The sequence below is a fragment of the Balaenoptera ricei genome, chromosome 16 (assembly GCF_028023285.1).
Source record: "Balaenoptera ricei isolate mBalRic1 chromosome 16, mBalRic1.hap2, whole genome shotgun sequence".
NCBI classification, from domain to species: Eukaryota; Metazoa; Chordata; class Mammalia; order Artiodactyla; family Balaenopteridae; genus Balaenoptera; species Balaenoptera ricei.
This window is the reverse complement of record NC_082654.1, coordinates 52,429,868-52,450,655: the sequence shown is the minus strand read 5'-3', so window position 1 is coordinate 52,450,655 and position 20,788 is coordinate 52,429,868. Positions and strand designations below refer to the sequence as shown.

The 20,788-nt window shown below is 49.3% G+C and overlaps 1 protein-coding gene across 1 annotated transcript; it reads left to right on the top strand.

Moving 5' to 3' along the window:
• The first annotated feature begins 3,628 nt into the window (after window positions 1-3,628).
• Window positions 3,629-13,359, top strand: GPR15LG (G protein-coupled receptor 15 ligand). The gene is made up of 3 exons (XM_059900398.1): window positions 3,629-3,733; window positions 5,449-5,538; window positions 12,471-13,359. The coding sequence occupies exons 1-3, from the start codon at window positions 3,664-3,666 to the stop codon at window positions 12,554-12,556; spliced, it is 246 nt and encodes an 81-aa protein (XP_059756381.1). The 5' UTR covers window positions 3,629-3,663; the 3' UTR covers window positions 12,557-13,359.
• Window positions 13,360-20,788: the final 7,429 nt, after the last annotated feature.

Below are 20,788 nucleotides of genomic sequence, written 5' to 3'. Positions count from 1 at the left end.
ATGAGTGTAGGGGAGCAAGGGAGACAGAAATAGAAAGCAAGCATCCTGAGTCCCCTACTCCAGGCTAAAACTGTGGGGTGGATGTGAAGGGGTGGAGGCAAAAGGCCAGGAACTCCAGAGAGAGAGCAGAAAGCCAAGGGACTATTCCCTTCAGGAACTCAGAGATGGTGGCTTCATAGGTGTTCCAGCACCAGCATGGAGTGGCCGCAGGATAGAACACAGTGCCTTCTAGTCTCCCCAGGTGGCTTTGTGGTGTGGAAGAGAAGGTCACATTGTGGCACATGCCCACGGAGGAGCCTGCAGGCCTGCTGGCAGCCACCATGGTGAGGCAGGGTAGCCCACACCAGTGGGGAGGCAGGCAAGAGTAACAGTGGGTGGATTCACAGCATCATTGAGAACCTAGGGGACCAGCAAGGGTGAAATAGGAGGCAACAGACCCTGGATTTACCAGCCTTGACCCCAGCAGTGGGACACCCAGGGGCAGGTGAGATCCAGTGGGTTGGAGGCTTATGAGGAAGTTCAGATTAATTGTAAAAAATAGAAGAAGCTGTCAGGTTTTGGTACAATTTGAGGGTAGTGTGTAAGCTAAACTTCAGTGTTGTGGATTCTTTGCAACTACTCATGAGCTCTAATGGTACCACTGTCAGGAAAGAACCTCTGATTTGGAGGCAAACACACCTGATTCCAGGTGAGAAGTTGCCATAACATACTTAGGTGAAGGGAAACTTCCCTTTCCCTTGTTGTAAGATGGAAATGAAATGCCTGCATCCCTGGGGTGGGAGGAGAATTAAATGAGAAGACAACTGAAGGATCACACCAGATGCTGGCCCCTCCTCTATTATAAACTGATCTGCAATTTCCTGAGCAAATAAAGGATGGAGAGTCATTTCTGATCAATCACAGGGTCCATAAAACAGCCTTGAAGAAGAGCATGGTGGCCAAGAGTGAAGGAGGGACATGGGTCAAAATGCTCTAACCATAAAGGGCTCCAGGCATTTTCCTAATTGACCTTAGAAATCACAGATTTGACTTGAAAATTTTTTTCTTCCTTGTAAATTCCCCTGTGTGTTAGGTGTGTCTCTGGAGACTTTTTTCTCAGGAAGATTGCCAAGTGTTCTAAAATCATCTTTGGAGATGACTCAAAGCCTCAAACTTTGATTATTTTTGTACCCAAACTGCATGTGCTTAAAACTAACAGGTGTTCCTGTTAAAATGCTTCTCATTTTCACCTCTCTCAGCTCAACATGAGATTTCAAATATTCTAAAGAGCCAGAGGTGTTTCTTCCTTTTTTAAAGTAAGAAGTTGACAGTTACCTTTGAAATGTTAAAAAAGCAGGTGAAAATCTGTGAACAGGGATTGTCTCTGGGGAGTGGAGTTTTGGATGGAACTTATACTTAATACCCTGTGTTATTCAAATTAATGCATCATAGATTGCTTCAGTAATTTTTTAGAAGCATTTAAAAAGCAGGTGGAATTCTGACATCTGAATCTGCTCTTCCCATTAAACACATGGTCCTGGGAACACCTGCAAATCCGTGAGTTGTATGTGTGAGTGTGTAAGGAACAGACCCTTGAGATCACAAGTTCTTCCTGTTCTTAGCTGTTCAGTGCCCCCAAAAAAAGTTGTACTGAGAACCTAACATCTATTTCTGACTCTGTGGCTGAGTGGCTGAGGGTTCTGGGAAAATTACCCAAGTCCTGGCTTTGTTTGACTGTGGATCCAAACGAATCTCTCTCTTCACTAGCCTGGGAATCGCTCCTAATTTCTGCACCACTGCTAAGCAGGTAGAGTTCAGCTTGAATATCTGGCCCAATCCCTGCCCCCTCTGCCAAGTACCTCGTTCTTTTCCCCTCTGATGATGGCTTACCAAAAGGAAAAAGGAACCATGCCAATACAAAGAGGACCTGTTACAGCAGGTAACGAGTAAGTGGCAGCCAAAGGTATGCTGTTGCCCAGAGAACTCAGTGGTGACACCCTAAATGACCCCAGAAAATAGTGGTAATAATCCTTGATGTGAGTCATGGTTGTGATCTCAGGAAGCATCTTTGGGAAAGTTTGCTGGGTTTAGGAACCTGTAACAAGCAATCTAAGAAAAAACAGCGTGAGGGCTGACAGATGGAGCTTCAAGACAAGCCCCATCCTCTTCCCGACCCTCCTTCCTACAATGGCCACCCCGCAAGCGTTTCCGGGGCCCCAGCTCTGGAGCTGTCCTTGGTAGACCCCTTGGGTCTTCCTGACCACACCCTCTGCCATGGCCACTGCCCGCTCACCACAGCGAACAGGATTCAGAATGCAGTCCGGAAACGGAATCAGGCCGGGGCTGGGCAGGTGACTAACATAGTATGACATTTGGTCCTTAAGCACAGTTGCCCCAACCAGTTTCTTTGTGTGGATTGGTTTTAAGGCTTTTGGGAACACATGAAAGCATACAGGCTGACTGTCAAAATATCCCCTGGCAAACAATTTGCTCACCAAGCTGTCTGAGCATGTGATCTATACTGAATCTCTAATCTCTAGCAAGAGAAGAGAGCCAATTCCGGGCAGTGGGGACTCTCTGAATTGACTGCCAGGAACCAGGTTGATTCTAAAGTGTTGAACCTGATACTATCCTCTTCCCACTTACCCTTCGAGGCTGGCAACCAGCTCTTTGGTTAGAAGGGCACACTTATGAAGGGAAAGGACAAGATGGACATAATATCACAAGGGAAGATGCAAATTCTGTGTGTCTGCATGACTGCCTCCACCAAGAGAAGCTCCCTGAGACCACCCAGGCAGTGTCTTCTGTGTCCCTGGGGCCAGGCACACAGCCTAGCCCATGGTGTGTGTCCAATGAATAAGGTGACTCCTGAGCCTCCTGCACCATCAGCCGACTTTCCCCCAGGCTTGCCGTTGTAGGATGTTCTCTTTCTCCACATCTTGGCTCAGGTTGATTCTGTACCTGACATGTCCTTTTGTTTCATCACCGTCTTAAATACCCATCAAGGTGCAGCTGCTGGTCTACCTCTTTTCCAGCCGTACAAGCATCTCCCATGTTGCCGGTGGCTCCTCCTGAACATGTCCTCGTTCAGGTTTGTGGGAAAGAGAGCGCTGTGCCCATTTCACAGACGGGAGGCAGATTCAAAGCTATTCAACGGCAAATTCAAGGACACACTGCGGTTATGTGGCCGAGCAAGGACTCAAACCCAGGTCCTCTGATTCCTAGCACTGTGTTCCCTATTTTTCATTCACTGCTCAAGACTCTTCCCTGAGGCTTTGCAAGGGGTTTTATGGGCCTCCCTGCCACATCTAAGGAATGAACAGGAAAATATGTATTTGATGGAATGAATACTGACACTAAAAGTTAATATTCAACCCTGGGAAGTGGCTCTTCCCTGCCAGGAGCTTTCTGAGGCCATTGTCGGGAGCTCCTTCCTGGGGCTGGGCATTTATAGCTTTCTGTTTTACAGTTCATGAAATGCTGTCAACTTCTCGAAAAGCTGAGTTTATTTTCCTCCTGGGAGGGGCTGACTCTACCCTTTATGAGAATTCCAAGGCTGCTGGTGCCCTGCCCACCAGGAAACACCTCTCTCTCTGCCACTCTATAAAGGTCCCCGGTGGCCCCAAGGGAGGACTTCTGCGGCACAGCGGCCTCCCCGGGACGTGCGGTTCCCACCCGGCCACCATGAGGTTTCTAGCCCTCGCCAGACTACTCTGCATCTTGCTTCTCTGCTTGTCCGTCTTCTCCGCAGAAGGTAGGACTCTCCCCGTCCCCCGCCCAGGGTGCTGGTCCCTGAACAGGGATTCCCATGTCTGGGAAGATTGGAATCAGGAAATGTTGGAGGGCAGGCCCTCACAGGCAGTCCTGGGCCCTGAAAGACGGGCTGTCACCCCTGAACCTGTACAGCACCTCTATCCACAGTGGCAGCACCGGGGGTGGCTCGGGAGTTTTAAACCCCTGCAATCTCCATCCACAGCCCCAGCTCCCCAGACACACACACACAAAAACTAAGTAAAAGCAGTGTGCTTACCACTCGGACACACAACCTGCCAGCTAGATTGCTTCGTGCACCAAAGTCCTACCTTGCTGGAAGTTCTGGAGCCTCTCTATTACACGTGCATGAAGCTTGGACCACAGTCAATCTGTGTTGAGTGAATGAATAAATTAATTAGTAGACCATCTGAGTCTGAACACCCCCAAATCTCACGCACAAGAAACACCTGTGGCAGACAGATGCGATGAGAGTACGTGGTGGGGGGCATGTTCGTGTGCATTTGGAACTGGGGGAGACGGCCCTTGCACCTCCGTGGATATGAGTATTTAGCTCTTCTGTCTTTATCAATTCAGAGAGCTGAATATTTTGAGCTTTTGCTCTTGCCTAACCCTCTAAAAACTGCCTACTTTTTTTTGTTTGTTTGTTTTAGCAATTATGGTTATTTTAACATTTATTGGAGTTTGGGGATATAGAAATAAATATGGAGGGGAAAACACCCATAGTTTCATGACTCAAGAGTGGCCATGTTCAACATTTTGTTTATTTCTTTTCGGTATGCATACAAGCATCTTTGTAACTGAAAACTCTCTGCATGTTCAAACTTGTATCTCTTTTATTTATCACTATATTATTATAGTCACCAAAAATACTTATGATTGAAATCTGGAAGCATTTATACCAGAATGTCAACAGCAGCCATTATCTGTCTGCACGGTAGGATTATAGAAAGTATTTGTTTTCTAAAGTTTCTGCAGTGAACATTGCCACATATACAACATGGAAAACAGTGATTAGAGCTCCTCATAAACACGGTCCATAGCAATGCAATTTATCAGACCTCTTCTGTTGGAAAAGTTAGAGGTTGCCAATGTTACCTTAATGACAATTCAATGAAGATGAATACCTTTCCTCATTAAGTTTCCTATCCATTTAGGAGTATCTCTAGCAGATTCCCCAAAGTGGTGTTATTTAACTAATATTTTTAGGTATAACTTGCCATCAAGTGAATGTGCTGTGATGAATTATTTTATGAATGTTTAGACATTCAAATGAGTCACAACTTAGCACTATTTTAAGTATATGGTAAAAAGCATGTGTATACCTAAAACATTTCCTAAGTTTAGGATTATTTTCTTAGATTACCAAAGGGAGAGAATTCCTGTGTCAAAGGGCATAGACACTTCTGAGTGACAGTGCTGAACTGTTACTCGGACAGGGACATGAGGAAGACATATTCTGGAGGCAGAGTACCTCCCCAAGCTGACTTTTTTATCTATGGAAAATAGATCACCTCAAGGCCCACTCTTCCCACGGGCCCTCCTGTAGCCTGGCCCATCCTGAGTTTCCTTGAATAAACATTCCTGAGCCCTCCGCCTTGGGAGTTGAAGTTCCCTCCTGTCACTCCTGCACAGACCCAGTCCCTGGTGTCCCCAAGCACGCTAAGAGAGGGTCTCTGTCCCTGTGTCCACCCTCAGGAAGAAGGCATCCGAGGCATCCTGCCAAGCCCGGGAAAGGCAAGCCCTGCTGTCCCCGAGTTCCTGGTCCTGACCTGATGACCCGGAAAGGTAAGCACCACGCACCTGCTCAGGTGTAAGGAGAAGCCCTGGGGAGGCCATGGGACAGGCCGTGTATGCACCCCCTGCCCCCCGTGCCTGGGGGACATCAGGCGCTTTTGTGGAAGGGCCACAAGCAGACGTGATCTCACCCTCACTGAGCTTCCCGTCTAGTGGGGGAAACTGACCCCCCCCAAAAGTCAACAATTAATCACCTTGAACTGAATACATTCCCACAAGGGAAAGAACAGGATGCAATTAGAAAATGGGATGGGGAAGACCCTTACCCTGGGTGGGAGGCATCAAAGCAGGTGACATTTGTGCCACCTGAAGAAAGACAAGGAACTGGCACCAGGAGTGTGGAGGGGACAGGGCAGGCAGGGGAAGCAGCAGGCGAGCAGGCAGGAGATGGGCAAGAGGGAGGCCTGAAGACAGAGGCGGGGGGAGTCTGGAGGCAGTCATGGAAGCTACGAACTAAGGCAGGGCTGGCCTCGGGAGTGAGCTGGCACGTGAGGCGGGGTGACCAGAGGGGATGGGGCCCACAGGTCCAGGGAGTCCCAGAGCTGTGGGCAAGCAGCACCAGTCCAAGGCGCCAGGCTAGAGGTGCAGATCCAGGCTCCCTGCCAGGGCGAGGTCTCGAAGAACAAGGCTGCCCTCTCCTCCAAGGCCTGGAGGGGACTGGGGAGTGAGGGAGACGGGCCAGCGGAGGGCTGCAGGCACCCAGCTTCCCGGACTGGGGCACGAGGCCAGGGGCAGGCTGACACATGGGAGTTGCCTGACCCGGGGTGCAAGGTTAGGACGGCTGGACCTCTGCTGGCCTTTGGTAGGAGGGTCCTAGAGCCTGGGCCAGGCAGAGTCCCCATGGCAAAAGCCAGCCAGGCCTGACACAAACCCAGGGTTCCTGCCTGCCACCCCACCCCCCGCCCCTGCAGCCTAAGGCCCCCTCTCAGAAGTCTGAGAAGGCCCCAGCCCTGCTGGCTCCTCTGGGGCCGTGGCCCAGGGAACCTGTGATCAGAGCCGAGCTCCCATACCCCTCCCAGCTACCAAGAGTCCTGTGCACCAAGCTGGGGGCGGGCGAGGGCCTGGGTGTGAAGCAGAGGGAGGGAGGCAGGCTGCACGGCTCAGCCTCGGGCTACTTCTCTGGAGAAGCTGACAGCCCCTCCTTTGAGGCTGGCCTCACATCCCGCTGGGGCCGGGTAAAAATAACCACTTCTCACACACTGAACCCGAGTGTGAGGCCCGGCCCGGGCTGGCTGACTGCAGCTCTGCTCTCCCCGGAGGCTCCAGCCTGGAGGAGGAGGTGTGTGAGTCTTTCCCCATGGGGAGGGGCAGGGTATGCTCAGACCCTGCAGCCCCTCCCCAGGATGGGCTTGCTCAGAGGCCCTTGTCGATGAAGGTAATCAATAAACAATCAATAATAAGAATAGAAAATAGTTTGATTTGAGCCAAACTGAGGACTGGCGCAGAAGCCCGCCTCCCAGATTACTCTGAGAAAACGTTGTGGAGAAGCAGGGTTTTCAGCACAGTTTTTTATCTTGTCAGAACAAAGAACATTAAACAAGTCAGGGTTGCATTTCTTCAAGGTTTCAAAAAAAAAAAAGAACAGACCAGCATGTACACAGCGACTCAGTATGACCTTGGCACCTGGGAAGGAATTCTAATCAAAGGAGTACCAGCACTGGCATCCCAGGAAGAGGGGCGTTTAATCTATATTTTAAACATGGGCATTCTTTACTTCTGATCAATGTGCCCTTTTAATATTCAAAGCAGATGTACAATGTATGTTTGATAGGCCACACACAGGCTATTTTAGTTAGCATAAAATTCAAGTTAAGGGGCTTCCCTGGTGGCGCAGTGGTTAGGAATCCGCCTGCCAATGCAGAGGACACGGGTTTGTGCCCCGAGCCGGGAAGATCCCACATGCCGCGCAGCGGCTAGGCCCGTGAGCCACAACTACTGAGCCTGCGCGTCTGGAGCCTGTGCTCCGCAACAGGAGAGGCCGCGACAGAGAGAGGCCCGCGCACCGCGATGAAGAGTGGCCCCCGCTCGCCGCAACTGGAGAAAGCCCTCGCACAGAAATGAAGACCCAACACAGCCATAAATAAATAAATAAATATATTTTTTAAAAAAATTCAAGTTAACTCATGTATAAGCCAGAATGACTTCGCTATTTCTCAATATGTGAAAAAAAATTTTTTGTTGGCCACGCTGCACAGCTTGTGGGATCCCAGTCCCCCGGTCAGGGATTGAACCCAGACCACGACAGTGAAAGCCCAGAATCCTAACCACTAGGCCACCAGGGAACTCCCTGTGAAAATTTCTTTCATCACAATAAACATAAGAGAAGTTAAGGATGCATGGTGCGTGCGCACACACACACAGACAAGCCCACACGGTTCATAGGAAACAGCTGGGTTAACTCCTTGTGCACAGCACAAGGGCAGCTCTTTTTTCAGTCACACAAGACTTTAGAATAACCTGAGTGCATGGCTCCTGTGCTGAGTCTGGATTTCTTTTAGTGTATATGTCTTCTAAATTCCATTGCAGGAATTTGCAAACAACTTAGAACAAGAAGAGCAAAAAACATTTTTACTAGGTCCCTATCATGTGGTCTCATTTAAATCCTTGGAACTGCCCTGGGGAAGCATGGTCACCATTTTACAGATTGGGAAACTGAGGCTCAGAAAGAGTACGAGGCAGAGCCAGGAACTTGGATCTGTCTTCCTCCTTCCACTGCAACAGTCTTCTCCAGAGAGAGAAGTTTCCAGCAACACGCTTATGAAGACATGCACGTGCCCAAGGGAGACTGCATACTTTCTGGAAGGAAAGCTCCATCTGGGTTGGAATCTCAGCTCCACCACCGGCTAGCTGTGTGCCCTTGAGCAGGTACCCCAGCTCTGCTAAGCCTCAGTCTCCTCACCTGTGAAAGGGTATAATAATGGACTCTATATTTTCATAGAGTCTATTACCTCATTGTCCGTGGGGTCGTGACTATAAAGCCAGGCATTGGCCTGGCACCAGCTACTCCGTAAACTTGCCCTCCCGTGGCTGTGGAGGAAGTCTGAGCTCGCCCAGGCTTGGAGGTTCCAACCGCCGTCTTCCAGGGCTGACCCTGGGGCTCACTCAACGCTGTGGAATCAACAGCAGGGACACTGGGTGTGCCAGGCTCTGGGAATTCAGCCTCTCTATCCCAGTTCACTGACATAGGAGTGTCTGTGCATGTCTGTCGAAAGAGAAGGTAACCTGGGGCAGCCTGGAGGATGTCCCTGAGCTGACATCACCAGCTGTGACACACGCAGGACAATATCACCTACCCTCCAATCTAAGGCATCTTTCCTGAGCATGGCTTTTACCTATGTGCTCTTCTAGGACTGTGGCGGTGACAGGAAGCGGCAGGCACAGGACTCTGGGTCAATTTGACAAAACCATTGTCAAAAATCAATGTGCTGAGTGGCCAATTTGCTGAATTTACCACATTTACCAATTTACTAAAAAAGGGCTTTCTATAAAGCATTTGAAAAGTTTGTAGCAATCTATGTGGCAGCACTTTTAAAAGGAATGTTCAATTTGTTGATTCTGTTAGCACTTGAGGAGCCTCAGGTTTAGGCTGGGGTCAGAATGACAGCTGTCTAGACCCCACCAGCTGGGAAGTTCTGTGACCCTGGGGACTCTGTCAAGCTGCCCTCCATCCATGTGTTCTGAGGCTGTGAGTGAGAGGGAGCTCCTGGGGAAGGCTGGGGCGGCCTTGTGGGAGGGTCCCTCGAGTCTGAGAGTGTGCCTGCCTATCCCACAGACTTCCCGAGGCCTGAGAGCTCCGTGCCACCCTCCCTGCTTTGAAGCCCAGCAAAATGACTTGACCCATAGTGGGAGACAGGGGCTGAAAGGGACACAGAGAGATTTCTTCCCCACCATGGGGTTGCCACTGTCTTCAGAAAGGAGCCCAGACTGCAGAGACAAAGGTTACCCACTGAGGACCACGAGTGTGATGACTTGAGGATTTTGGCAACTTTGGGTGGTAGCAGGGTGGACACGAGGGCTCAGTACAATGGATGCAGGAAAGGAGGAGGTGGAGAGGGTGCCCGGCCCATACTGCCCAGTGGACCAATCAGAGGGGCTCAGATCAGCAGTCTTGTTCCTTGTGATTATACCTGTCAGCCACGGCTGCATAACAAAACACCTCCAACTTCAGTGGCCCAAAACAATAAGTAGTTATCATTTTCCATGTGTCTACAGGTCAGTTGAATGGTTCTTCTCGTCTTGGCTGGGCTCATTCATTCTTCCAAGGGTTGGATAGGCACTTCTGCTGAGCTTGGCTGGGCTCTCTCACATGTTTGGGGGTTGGTGGTCTGAAGCTAGGATGGTCTCAGTTGGGCAACTGGACTCTCTTCCACATGGTGTCTCATCCTCCAACAGGCAAACTCAGACTTGTCTACCTGGGGCTGCAGGGTTCCACCTATGTGAGTAGAAGTACCTAAGGCCTCTTCAGGCCTCAGAACTAGTCCACCTTCATCTCCACTGCATTCTCTTGGTCAAAGCAAGTCACCAGGCCAGATTCAAGGAGCAGGGAAATAGACCCCTTGTCATGATGAGAGAAGCTGCAAAGTCACGTTGCAAAGGGAGGGTGGAGAATTGCACCCATATTTGCAATCAGTTAACCGCAGTATTTATTGTAGGAGCCACAGGAGAGAATCTTGGGGCCTGGGGTGGGGACAGGGGGTGGAGGGGAAACAGTGATCAGGAAATCATGGTTCTCCATCAAAAATGCCGGTGGAAAACTCTCACAATATGATATTAATAGAAAGGAGTAGTTTACAGTGTATATTACTATGGTTATCACTATGGAAAGGCAAAAGCACTTTCAAATAGGAAGAAAAAGAGAAAATTACACCAATATTAGCACTTATTTATGATTAAGAGATGAAGCTATGGATGAATTATGATAATTAAATTTATTTTTCATATAGTTAGTGATTATATAGCAATTACTGTGCAGCACTTACATGTGCTAACTCATTTAACCCTCACAATAATCCTAAGAGTTAGATACTTTTGCTATCCTCATTTTTACGGATGAGGTGCCAAAGCACAGAGAGGTTTAGTAACTTGTTGAAGGTCACCCAGCTAGGGTGGGTAAGTAGGTGGCAGAGCTGGGCTTTGAATCCAAATAATCTGGCTCCAGATTCTATGTTCTTAACTATCATACCACCTTGCATATAGTAATAATCCAGAAACGAGAACAGGAAAAAGAAGAATTTCATTACCATAATTTAATAACCCTCCTCATTCATTTGTGTTTCCTTTTTTTTAATACAAACATGCTTACTTATTTTTATTTTTATTGTACCTCATTTTTTAATTTTTAAAATTAACATTGCATTGTAAGCATTTTTCTTCGTGATGCTATATAGTCTTCATAATCACAGGGTTTTATCATTGTTAAACATTTCCATCATCACGAGGTACCATTTACTAATTAACCATTTCTCTACAATAGGATATTCAGATTGTTTCCAGAATTTTTTTGTGCTATTAAAAACAAAACTATGGGGACTTCCCTGGTGGCTCAGTGGTTAAGAATCCGCTTGCCAATGCAGGGGACACGGGTTCGAGCCCTGGTCTGGGAAGATCCCACATGCTGTGGAGCAGCTAAGTCCGTGAGCCACAACTACTGAGCCTGCGCTCTAGAGCCCACGAGCCACAACTACTGAGCCCTCGTGCCACAACTACTGAAGCCTACACACCTAGAGCTCGTGCTCCACAACAAGAGAAGCCACCGCAGTGAGAAGCCCGCGCACCGCAACGAAGAGTAGCCCCCACTCACTGCAACTAGAGAAAGCCTGTGCACAGTAAAGACCCAGCGCAGCCTAAATAAATAAATAAATAAATAAATAAATAAATAAAACTACAGAGCTTCCCTGGTGGCGCAGTGGTTAAGAATCCGCCTGCCAATGCAGGGGACACGGGTTCAAGCCCTGGTCCAGGAAGATCCCACATGCCGCAGAGCAACTAAGCCCGTGTGCCACAACTACCGAGCCTGCGAGCCACAATTACTGAAGACTGTGCGCCTAGAGCCCGTGCTCTGCAACAAGAGAAGCCACCGTAACAAGAAGCCCGTGCACCGCAACGAAGAGTAGCCCTCGCTCACAGCAACTAAAGAAAGCCTGCGTGCAGCAACGAAGACCCAAGGCAGCCAAAAATAAATAAATAAATAAATAAATTACTTTAATAAAAACTATGGGAACTTCCCTGGCAGTCCAGGGGTTAAGATTTGGCCTTCCAATGCAGGGGGTGCCGGTTGGATCCCCGGTCAGGGAGCTAAGAAGCCACATGCCTCGTGGCCAAAAACCAAAACATAAAACAGAAGCCATATTGTAACAAATTCAATAAAAGACTTTAAAAATGGTCCACATCAAAAAAATCTTAAAAAAAAAAAAAGACCTAGGAAGACTAGCTTAATGCATGCGGGTTTTTTTTTCCTTATGGATTATGCCTCCCATAAATGGGACTGGTTTGTCAGAAGATGAGACACATATTGCCTGAGACAGGGAGGAGACAGCCTGAGGGTCCAAGGTCCTGCAAGTAGGTGTGGGTGAACCCTCCCACCATCACCATCAGAAACAGGCCTTCCAGACCCCTCAACTTTAGTGGACTCTGCTCTTGACAGAGACAGTTGAACAGATAAACTACCTTCTCTCCATCTTCTGCCTGTAAATCAGATTACTCCCTGCTGGGATAGAAATAGCCTGGGCTGGTCATGTTTGCAATGAAAAGCCCCCTCTGGGCCTCCAGGAAGGAGGGTAAGATCTGACTCTTGCTTTAATTTTTTTTAAAAAATCTTTGTATCTAAAAATTAATCTTAACTGTATTTTCCCCTCTCCCCCGCCTTGACTCTGTCTGCCTCTCTGCCTCTTGTCTGGTCTCGTCTGCCCACTGCTCCTTCCCAGGACACCATGTGAGAAGCTGCAGACCATGCAAGTTCAAGCCAAAGCCCCGCTCTTGGGTGGTGCCTGGGGCACTCCCACAGGTGTAGTGCTCCCCAAAACAGGCTCCATATAGCCGAGACCCTCATGCTCAGTGCCTTAGGCACCCAGAAGACTTAGGTTCCCCCAGGATGCTCCCCTCAAAGTTGGGGCTGACGACAAAGCCTCTGCCCATGAACCTGAGCCTTCTCTCTTAAAGACACAACATTTCTTGCCTGCCATGTTGCACTGTGCTCATGCTGCCTTTTAGAAAAGCCAGAACCAGAATCTTCTGAAAACCACAACATGGATTCAAAGGTCAAAGTTCTGGAATGCCTGTTTTGTTGTGTGGCCCTGGACAAGTAACTTAAACCCTCTGGGCTCATGCTGGCTTCAGAGATATAAAATCCAGCGAGACAAAACATACAAGGAAGGCATCAACGGGCTTCACTAACCCCTTTCAACCTTCATGGCAGCAAGCTGGGACGTTGCAGGGCTTCATGTCGGGCAGCAAAGGCCCTGGGAAAGTTTCAGAACTCCAGATCCTGGTCTCAATCATGCCACCAACCTTCAGAGTTATGGTGTTCCAGGTTCAGCCCACCTGGCCTCAGTCTTCACCTGGCCCCTTGAACGCTGATAGTCAAGACTCCACCGTGACCTGTGGCAGCTACAAATCTGGAGACTTCCCAGCCTGCCAGGGTGCAGGGTAACAGGAGCCCAAGAGCAGCCAACCAGCCACGCAGAGGTTCATCTGTCCTGAGATACACCTAAGCCCCACGTCCCATGGCTCCTGAAGGAACCCCTTCCTGACTTCCCGATGTGAATCTGCTGGAAAGAACGTTCAAAGAAACAAATTGTAAATAAATAAACAAAATGCATGGCACAGGGTTGCTTGAGAAAATTGGTGGTAGGGCCTGAGCCACAGCTTTCTACTAGAGGAAGCCCACACCCTGAGGTCTCTCCTGCAGGCCACACCTTCCTCACAGCACGCCCTAACCAGGAAAAGGGGGGAGTGAGGAATAGTGACAAGAGCAAGGGTCTTGGTGCAACACACCAGGACTCAAATCCCGGTCCTCCCCAGGATTTTCGTGTGACCTGGGCAAGTCAGTTCCCTTGTCTGTAAGATGGAGAGTCCAGGACCTATTCAGAGGGCTAACGTGAGGCTCCGGCAAGTAGACAGCTGTAAAATGCCCACAAGGGGCCTGGCACACAGAGGAGCTTGGTTCCGGGAAGCCCCTGCCTTCCCTGCCCCCGACCCTAGGGGAGTGTTTATGCCCAAGTGAACACAGAACTGCGGAGAGGAGGCTCAGGGGGAACAGATGGCCCAGGTCTAAGAGGCTTATCCCTCAGTAAATTCCTTCTAATCTGATTCTCCCGGCAAGGTGAGAAGGCCCTCCCCACGTCACCCCACAGGCACGTCTGAGAAGTCCAGGCCCACCAGGTGCGAGGCTGATAGGCAGAGCTTCCCTGGCCCTGGGCAATGGGGACAACGGTCCTAGGGCAAGCTCAAAGTCCCTACCTTGTTCTAGGACAGACCTTTGCCTTCCTTCCAGAAACTTCATTTGCGAGCTCATTCACTCACTCAGTCACCCATTCCTGGGGTAGGTAATGGTCAGACTGTGCTAGTTCTGAGGCTCAGAGGTGAGCAAATACGGTCCTTGAGGGCTGAGAAATCATCACTTCTCCACACACTTGTGAGGCAAGAACAGAGGACCAGGCATAGGAGTGGATGTGAAAAGAGGAGAGCTGACGCTTGCACTGAGTTATGGGAGAGTTCCAGCGGGAGAATGGGGGTGTGCGTGTGTGTTAGGGGGAAGCAGGGGTGAAGACTTGAGCGTTTGAGAAGAATCTAGCAACTGGACAGCAAAATCGCGGGACAAAAGGGAAGTGGAGTTTTCAGTCTGGGGCCATGAGAGCGCCCAAACGTTCTCAGATTTTAGAGCTTATCCTGAGGACAATGGATAGCCAGAGCTGTGTGTGAGCAGGAGAGAATGCAGGTAGGAAGGACCATCAGGAGGAGATGGAAGGAGCTGGAACAAAGGCAGAACAGCAGGGAAGGGACAGAGGGGAGGGATTCCAGGGGCTTCTGAACAGCAGGGGAGCAGCCTTGAGGCTCGGTAACTGTATGCACTGGGGGCCAAGTCCACGGTGAACATTCCTGCGCTGTGTGGGACTCTCAGCAGGAACTCTCTTGCAAGGTGAACCCCTCGCCGCCCAGCAGTGGGGGAGCTGGCCATTCCAGATCCTCATCCCTCACCCATCTCCTCTCCGCTCCACCCCCCCACCCCACCCTACCCAAGAGAAGGTAAAGAAAACACTCACACGAAACGAAACACGTGCGCTCAAGAGTCAACAGGAGGAGCAATTCGAAGGCCATGTGTCCGGCCACCGAACCCTCCTTGTCCTCAGGAAAGCACAACCGCAGAAGCCTCGGCATCTTTGAGGGCGCACTAGGGTAGTCATTAAAGGTACACAAATAAAAGGAAGACACAACCTGGCCCTTGGGAGGACGCTGTCTCTGAGGGGCCGGAATGCAGTCCCCGACGCTCTGAGCCACTGGCCTGGGGGAGGTGAGGGCCAGAGAGAGACCAGCCTTGGGCCAGAGGGACAGTGACCCAAAGGGGCTTCCAGGGACACCAGCCCTCAGAGCAGCCCAGGCCAAAGGTGGGAGGCACAGAAAGGAGCTGAGGACCCTGCACCTGCCCGCCCACCCTGCCCCATCTGTCCTTCCTCTGAGGAGCGAGGGAAAGACTGAGACCAATTCCCAAGCAAACAGAGGTGCCCATGCAGAGCCGGACGCTGTCCAAATGCCAAACACTCTCCTTCCCACGCTCACCTGTGGGATGCCCTCTCCAGAACTTGTGACACGGGCTTTTAAACTTGATGGAAGAACTTAACCCTCAAAGGGTATTGTGTTGACAGGGAAAGTCTTACGAATAAGGCTATTCAAGGCTCACAGGGACCCTAAGAGTATACAAAGAAAACCCAGACATCTGGAAGTGACTTTATGTTATAAAACTGGAATTCTTCTGTTGCCTTAATTGACTCCTTGAAGAATCTAAACACACTGGCAGGTTACAGTAGTGTCACTAGAGAAGGTGTGCAGTCTCCATGGTAACTGAAGGGGCCCACACTCCCTGACTTGGTGGGACCCCTAGTGCAGTTGACAGAGCACAGCCTTCCCAGACAGACTTGGGTTCAGGTGATGGCTGACTGTATGACATCAGGGAGGTCAGATGACCTCTCAGAGTCTCAGGTTCCCCATCTGGAAAATGAGGCCAAGACTGCCTGTCACAGAGGGCTGTTAGGGAGAGGAAATGAGAAATGTCTGGCTCTGAAATAGAAGCCGAACTGTCATCCCAGATCTGTTTCCACCAAACTAAACGGATCCAGAACTCTCCCCCTCTCCACCCCCGTTCAAGACTAGGTCCTCAGGTACAGAGTGAAGTAAGTCAGAAAGAGAAAAACAAATATCGTATATTAATGCATATATGTGGAACCTAGAAAAATGGTACAGATGAACCGGTTTGCATGGCAGAAATAGAGACACAGATGTAGAGAACAAACGTACGGACACCAAGGGGGTAAAGTGGCAGGTGGGGATGGTGGTGGTGTGATGAATTGGGAGATTGGGATTGACATATATACACTAATATGTATAAAATAGATAACTAATAAGAACCTGCTGTATAAAAAATAAATAAAATAACATTCAAAAATTCAAAAAAAAATTACATGAATGAGCTCTTTAACATTCGGTAATTCTACACTGTCTTTTATAACTTATATTTATGTTCCACTTCCCCATAAAATGTTATCCAAATGTAATACTTTTTGTGTTTGAAAAACATTTTATTGATCACATCTTTGCAATAAAATTATGTATGTATTAAAGTAAAATTAAAAAAAAAAAAAAAAGACTAGGTCCTCCGGGACCAGTTCCATCCCCAGCTATCACAGAACCTCCTGTTGGAAACCACATGCATTTTACAGCCCTGTGTGCCCACCCACCCTGCTGACTCATCACTGAGCTTATCTCTGGGCCAACTGTCCAGGGTAAACCACTGTCTAGAGTTCCAGCTGGTTAATGTTCACGCAGGACCCCACGTGTGACTCCCTCCAACTGACTCCACAGCCACTTGCCCTGCAGTGGAAGCATCATAAAACTTCTAGGATATGGGTGTGTCTAGGTATCTAGTCTGGTTTCCCAAGTGGTGGTTGGACCTTGCCTGTTCATAAGCAGTCTGGTAACATGTGGCCAGGTCCAGAGGCAGGTGGCAGGCTTGTTATCAACAGCTCCATCACTGGAAGAGGTCTTTGGTTCATCTGCTGTTTAATCTGTCAAACTGCCCTGCCCCTCAGAATTTGCAAAGTATGAACCAGAGGGTGGAATTTATCAAATTACAAGATGTCAGACCTGAAAACGTCCTTTTCCACATCAAAATGCCACCATTTCGCTTGTTCAACTCAATGTTTAAATATGCTATAGATATGGACGCTTATACGTGTGCAGTAGTTCCCACCACTCCCTATTGCCTTTCCCTCAGCCACTTCACACTTTTCCACATCCTGCCTGGCTCAGCAGGCATTTCAGTGTATACGCTTTGGCTACTTCAGCCTATCCATTTATGGATGCATGGAGGGGGAGGGGGCATGTCAAAGGCCTGAAGAGGGTCAGTTGTTGACTAGGACCAGGAACCAAGACTTATGACACTGTCAGGTGTCTCTTCATTCATTCATTTATTCAGTCATCATTCAGCCAGTCAACAGCTGCTCATCAAGCATCTATTGTGGGACAGGACCTATGTGGATACTGAAGCAACCTATGCATGAAATATGGTCTCTCCCCTAAATGATTCAAAGCACTCTGGGGGAGACACCAAAGCAGACAGATTACAGCACTAAATTCTTTTAAGGGCCCTGTCAAGGTCCCAAGTAAGGACCAGTTCTGTCTGGGGACAGAAGCATACTAGTTTCTGGAGGAGAAGACATTCTTGGGAATGTCCCCTACCCAGGCTCAGCCATCTGGCAGGCTGAGATAGCAAAGGAGACTGCTATAGGGTGAAAATAGGCAACGCCAGGTCTGGAGCTTCTGCCCACCTGTGTGAATGCCACAGTGACCAAGAGCCAGCTTAAGACACAGGAATCCCAGCAAGTGGGTACTAGTTCCAGCTAGATGGAGACTGGGGGAATAGGTGGCAGCCCCAGATTCCTGCAGAGTCTCTCAGTTAGGGGAACAAGTCAGGTCTTAGACAGATAAGAGGAGGAATGCCATCCCCATGTCAAAGGACACTGAGGCAGCCACCTTACACCTGGCCTGGACACAGCAAGGGGACAGAGGGTGGCCACATTTCAGAGTAGATAATGTCCAGGACTCCTCAGCCCCGCAGAGCCCACTGCTGTAGGGAGGGACTCCCAAATTCCAGCCAGGTGGGTATACCTGACCCAGACCTGTAGAGGACAGTCCTCAGGACCTCACCTGGGCTGGGATAGGTGGGACCTCACAGTCGTGTCCAGAGAAGGTACATCCCCTGACCCTATGCCTTCATGCTCCGTACCAAATCCCATCCTGGACCACGGCTTCCCTGTCATGAGCAGTCATTTTGTTGGAACTTGGCAACTGAACAGAACAGTTCAGGATGCCAAGTTCCAGGGCAGACTTTCGTCTGCCAGACGGTCTCAATCCAGACAGCTGGGGCAGTAGCAGGGTGCTGGAGACCAACCCTTTCCCCCTCCTAGATCAAGGTCATTAGGAACATGAGCCCGAAAGCAGGCATCGGCTGCTCAGCAACAGAAGGAGCTGAGAGAGCGCCTTGCCCAACCTCTCCTAGTGCAGGTGCACACACGTGACCTGGGCATGCGTGTTTAAATGAGGAGATGTGAGCGATCTGCTGGGTGTGCACAAATGGGTCTGCAAATGGGACTAGAACTCGTGTGTTTTCGGGCAGTTGTGTGAATGTGCGTGCATGTATGTGGGCAAGGCACTGCGAGTTAGCACACTCAGATCAGATATGATCAAAGAGGCCACAAGAGCCTGGGGTGACATGCTGGCAGATGCGGCTAGAACACACATGCATGTCCAGTCTGGCAGCTGGCCCTTGAATTCCCACTTACTAACAGCGGGACCAGCTGTTTTACATCGACCTGAGGAAGAGCTGTCGGAACCTGACCTAGAGATGACCTGATTTGGTATTTCACAGCAGGTGCCATGGTGAGGAGGCCCAGGGGAGAGGGAGCTTGTCACCATGCAGGGATGATGGGCATGTGGAGGATAAGGTGACAGGTGTGCCTGAGACTGCCCAGGGTCTTTGAGTGAGGGCCAAGCCCCATGTCTCATGGCAGGTGGGACTTTCCTTCCCAGCTATGAGAAACTGAGCCCTCGAGGCAGTTTCCAGACCCTCAGCACCACAAGGTCAAGATCAGGGTCCATGGTGAGAACCTCCATAAAGAGCTGCTGTTTTCCTACGTTCTCAGGTGCTTTGTTTGAGGACAGGGGCCGGTCTAGAGTGACTAACTCATTCCCATTTAAGTCAAACTTTAATGGCTTTAGCGCTAAGAGTCCTGTATCCCTGGAAATCCCCTCAGTCCCAGGCAAACCAGGCCGCTAGTCACTATAGCAGATCTGAACCTGTACAATTGAAGAGGGACAGAAGAATATAAACTACAAATACAAAATTAGGGCTCTGGAAGGACGTGTGAGCAAGGGGCTCAGGAGCTGAAGCTTCAGGAGCTTCACGGTCATCTTCCTCTGCCATGGAAAGAGTTTCAACTATTTTTACAGCCAGGCCAAACTGGGTGTGAATCCAGACTCTTTCCCTCACGGGCTGTGTGAGCCTGGGCAAGTGACTTACCCTTTCTGTGCTTTAACTTCTTCCTTTCGAAAGCAGGGACAATCACACCACACACACACACACACACACACACACACACACACACACACACACACACGGCATGTGGGGTACTCCTTCTCTATCCCTCTCCAGTACAAGTCTGTTGACTGAGTGAACTGAGGAGAAAGAAGTCAAAAGCATCACAACCACTGGTGAGGAGATGGGCAGATGGGACACAGGGAGAGCTGGCTTTTCTCAGCACATTGACACTTGCCCCAGGAAGCCCTGTCTGTGCCTCCAGCTCACTGGGTGCTCTACAGAGAGCCGCAGTCTCCTCACCTCTGTGTAGAACATAGGGAATGCTTGCCCTGGCTTTTTCCCAGCATTTTGTAACACGAAAGATGCAGGAATGTCTGTGCAAGTTAAACTGCATCTTTCCAGCAGACTCACAGATACGGAGAACAAACTAGTGGTTACCAGTGGGGAGAGGGGAGGGGAGAAGGGCAATGTAGGGGTAGGGAATTAAGAGGTACAAACTGGGGGCTTCATTGGTGGCGCAGTGGTTGAGAATCTGCCTGCCAATGCAGGGAACACGGGTTCGAGCCCTGGTCTGGGAAGATCCCACATGCCGCGGAGCAACTAGGCCCGTGAGGCACAGCTACTGAGCCTGCACGTCTGGAGCCTGTGCTCCGCAACAAGAGAGGCCGCGATAGTGAGAGGCCCGCGCACCACGATGAAGAGTGGCCCCCGCTCGCCGCAACTAGAGAAAGCCCTCGCACAGAAATGAAGACCCAACACAGCCAAAAATAAATTAATTAACTAATTAATTTTTTAAAAAAAAACAGTAAAAAAAAATAAAGGGCTAACTGGCAAAAAATTAAAAAAAAATTTTTAAAAAGAGGTACGAACTATTAGGTATGAAATAAGCTACAAGGATATATTATACAAGACAGGGAAAGTAGCTAATATTTTATAATAACTATAAATGGACTATAACCTCTAAACATTTTGAATCACTGTATTGTACGCCTGTAACTTATGTAATATTGTACATCAACTATATTTCAATAAATAAAATAAAATAAAAATAACTGTTATACCTTTTCAAAAAATAAATAAAGTGCACCTTTTCAGTGAAAGGGCCAAGCCCAAGGGGATTCAACATGAAGGGTTTTGGTTAATTGGGCCTGAAAATTGCCAAACACTCTAGGACTACTCATTCATCTTCTCCTTGGCCTGAATCCCTAACTCTTTTTTTTTTTTTTTTTAAGAAATTCACATTCTTTTATTTATTTATTTTATTTATGGTTGTGTTGGGTCTTCGTTTCTGTGCGAGGGCTTTCTCTAGTTGCGGCAAGCGGGGACCACTCTTCATCGCGGTGCGCAGGCCTCTCACCATCGCGGCCTCTCTTGTTGCAGAGCACAGGCTCCAGACGCGCAGGCTCAGTAATTGTGGCTCACGGGCCCAGTTGC